The sequence below is a fragment of the Atta cephalotes genome (assembly GCF_000143395.1).
Source record: "Atta cephalotes unplaced genomic scaffold scaffold00014, whole genome shotgun sequence".
In the NCBI taxonomy this organism is placed as follows: domain Eukaryota; kingdom Metazoa; phylum Arthropoda; class Insecta; order Hymenoptera; family Formicidae; genus Atta; species Atta cephalotes.
The window spans coordinates 2,494,693-2,498,325 of record NW_012130078.1 but is presented as its reverse complement, the minus strand read 5'-3'; the positions used below and the strand labels follow the sequence as shown (position 1 = coordinate 2,498,325).

At 34.0% G+C, this 3,633-nt stretch overlaps 1 protein-coding gene across 1 annotated transcript in view; it reads right to left on the bottom strand.

Annotated features, from left to right (window-relative positions):
* Positions 1-240: 240 nt before the first annotated feature.
* LOC105617761 overlaps positions 241-3,633 on the bottom strand; it is a 12,422-nt gene continuing 9,029 nt past the window's right edge. Inside the window, exons 10-14 of the mRNA XM_012199314.1 lie at positions 3,000-3,218; positions 2,589-2,757; positions 2,179-2,352; positions 1,920-2,058; positions 241-1,581 (exon numbers count right to left, since the gene is read on the bottom strand). Of these exons, the coding sequence (XP_012054704.1) occupies positions 241-1,581; positions 1,920-2,058; positions 2,179-2,352; positions 2,589-2,757; positions 3,000-3,218 (2,042 nt within the window). The remainder of the gene's footprint in view (positions 1,582-1,919; positions 2,059-2,178; positions 2,353-2,588; positions 2,758-2,999; positions 3,219-3,633) is intronic.

Below are 3,633 nucleotides of genomic sequence, written 5' to 3'. Positions count from 1 at the left end.
TAATTTTGTAATTATTTCAGGAGTTCAATAAAATTATTTTCAAATTTCAAAATCTAGCTAAATTTTTAAATACTTTAGTAAAATCTTTCCTTCTATATAACAACATTTCATATGGCAAAACGTGTCCCGTCAAATTCTCCCAAAATATCGCTACACTGACATAACTGATATAATATTCTCAGCTATAAAATAGTAATAACTTTTATTGCATTCTCATATGTAGCAATTACAACATAAATTTCACAAATTCGCTCTATTATCAATATATTCGTCATCGTCTGCGAACTTGATGCCATCCTCATTTTCACGGATCAGATCGTAGAAGGAATCACGCGATTCGGTCTTTATGTCGCTCTCGACTCCGTAATCAGGACTCTGAATCTCCTTCTTGGACAAACTGATGTTTAAGTTGTCCGTCGTTAATCTCCGTGCTGTCGTCGGTGAATTCAATCGCGGCCCCGAGAACTCGATCATAGGAATATTAGTACAATCCGAAAGTTTATTGATTTCACGTGGTTGCGTAAATTGCGTGAAATCTCGGTACTTGCATGGACCGCTCATTATGTTTAAATTTGTCGTTAAAACGATGTCCGATGTGGGATCATCCTTAGCACTTTGAAGAGTCCTGTTTTTGCCATCTATATATCCCTGAGTCTTCGAGCTCATTGATTTGCCAGACAGTTTGGATGTATTTTCATTTTTTAAGCAATGATTCTTTTTCTCGTTCTGAGAAATATCCTTTGTTTTTTGATTTACGTAAGACTTTGAGGTACCATGATGAAGGATTGCATCTTCGGGATACCTTTGGAAAATTTGTTTCGATTTCTCCAATTTATCCTCTGACTTGACTATAACGCAATCGGCAATATTTACATGACTATCCTGTGGACCGCCTTTCAAAGCGTTCTGTTCCTGAGAAATATCAGTGCTGTGAAGGCGATTGGGAATGCTGCATTGTGTCCTATCGATTGCAAGTTGACTGCACAGAGACTCCTCGCTGACCCGAGTTCTGGAGTCCTCTAAGATCCGACGAATTGGCAGCAGGCGTTCGTTCAGTCTAGCAGTTCTACTTTCGCTGATGCTATCCTCGGACAGAACGCTACCGCCTGACGACGAGTCGTTCTTCGACGACGACGAGGACGTCGAGTTCTGGCGTTGCTGCTCGAGACTCGATCTAGTTTCCTCGATACTAGATGCGATCTGATGTCGCATACGTCGATACTCGGCCGGGGTCAGGGTCATGCCCTCGGTGCTCTCCGGCAGTCGATACAATGCCGGACTCGTCGTGCCTTGAAAACAATCCGGACGATCCGCAGATGGATCTTGAGAATCCTCAGACATCGACAACGGGGGTATCCATAGGAGAAAAGCTGGATCCATACCTAAGTACGAGCCTGGCGCGGCGCCGGCATTTGCAACGTTATAATCATAATAGTCAAGCTCCATATCCGTCTCCGGATTTGTCAGGCTGAACTCCGAACCCGGTCCTTGTAACAATCGCTCGCGATTTCGACGATCCTTCGTCTCTTTACCACTGCGGAGTGTAGATGTGCCTGATAATGGGCTGTTCGTCGATGAATCCTAATAACATTTTTCGATTTTAAAAATTAAATAACTTTTTGGCTAACGCAAAATGTTTAATTAAAATTAAATTTACCTTTTCCTTAAATTTTCTCTGAATAACAATACGTGATTTATCTGACACATTTAAATAATTATTATAGATCTTTTATCATATTTAAGTTTTTTATCATTTCAATTTATTTATCTCAACTTAATTAAAGTTAAGCATATTTATAAAATATCGCTGCGTTATCGGAATTAGAAGATTTAGAAGAAAATTTCATTTCTTGCTTTAACTTTCACTTCTTTGTGTGATTTTTTAAAATGAAATATACATAATCAGATTAGATCTCTACCTTAGACTGCAAACGATTAGGCGTGTAACGATGAAGTCTTGCAATATGCGGACTCTCGGTAATACTCGCTGAGTTTTGACATCTCATGTTGCTCGACATCAACTTGTTCGCAGAACTAACAGATCCCAGAGTTCGTAATCTACAATGTGAATAATGTATACGTTATTTTAAACTGTTTATTTGATTATATATTGAGAGATTATATATTCACATAAATATTATATAAAATTTCTCATCGAAAATAGTGAGTTATAGTTACTTGATTGGTTGGGCATATTTTATTTCTGGCTGACCAATTGCCATAATAGCCGATACTGTCACCGGTGGTTTATCGGTGTGCAATTTATTCGGTATCACGCTTCTCTCTGTACAGCTTTCGTCGTCATCTCGAAACTTTAAGGTAGTCGAGCTCAAACTAGTTTCATCTTCATATCTGTTATACCAAAAATATACCTTAAAACGCTGATATATAGGTCGCGATAAAACATTTAATGGATCGATAACTCTTTCATAGAATGAATAATGCAAAATCATGTAATTCTGAGTATAATATTAAAATATTAAATATTTAAATACGATTGAATTAAATATCAGAAATCAAAATATATCAAAGGAATCAAAATATATTTCAAAATTTTAATATTAAATATTAAGCAATGAATTATTTACTCCGCCAAAGTTTCCGAACTATCGTAACCATCCTCCGTACAAGGTGCTATTTTACGTTTCGACAGTTTTGGTGTGCACTTTTTTGGCAATCCCACTAGAGACACGACTTCCGAAATTAACGTCGTAGAAGACATCGATTTTGCTCGGCCTACCATCATATCACTGCATCCTAAATAATTTATTAATTCTAACATTTTCATTTTCTGACACATCTTTATTTAATACATATTAGTTATAATTTATTATTAAAATTAATAATAGGTCTTTTAATTTTTTAATATTAGTATTAATAATTAATTTTAATTGAAATATTAATATAACTTTAACATTCACAGTTTTATAATTAATTTTATTTTATAAAATAATCACTTGCTATTGATATTAAATTTTTAATAATTATTAGATACATACCAGAATGCTCACTCAAGGTATCTAAGTCCTCCGCGATATGGTACTTTCTATATTTCAGTGCAAATTGCAGTGCTAGAAAAATAGATATAAAGAATATAAGTATCAAAAGGGATGCTGTTGCTAGATGCGCAGGTCCCCAGAAGATCCATTGCTCAACAGTGAGAGTAGAATTCCTTTCTGAAGGGAGTGAAACCGACGTCTTATTCTCATATAGTTTTTCTGAAAAAATGAATTATATAAATTAAACATATCTTGAATACAATAAACGAACGGAAACGATATAAATAAAATACATAAATAAAATACATAATAATTATTTATTACGTAATTAACACTGCACTGCATTTAATAATATATTTATTACTAGATACTTAAAAAATATTATGATTTTGCTTTATTTTGCATAACACATATAGTGTGCTTACTAAATAATAAAAATCATTTTAAATTGTATACAATAAATCAATACGAACTAAAAATACTTATACCAGTCGAAGCTAAATTTTTAATGCTTAAATAATTCAATGTAAATTATATATATATATATATATATATATATATATAAGTACATGCATATATATCATATTTATAGTCATTCGAACTGCGCGCCGAATTGGTTTTCCGGACTTATAAA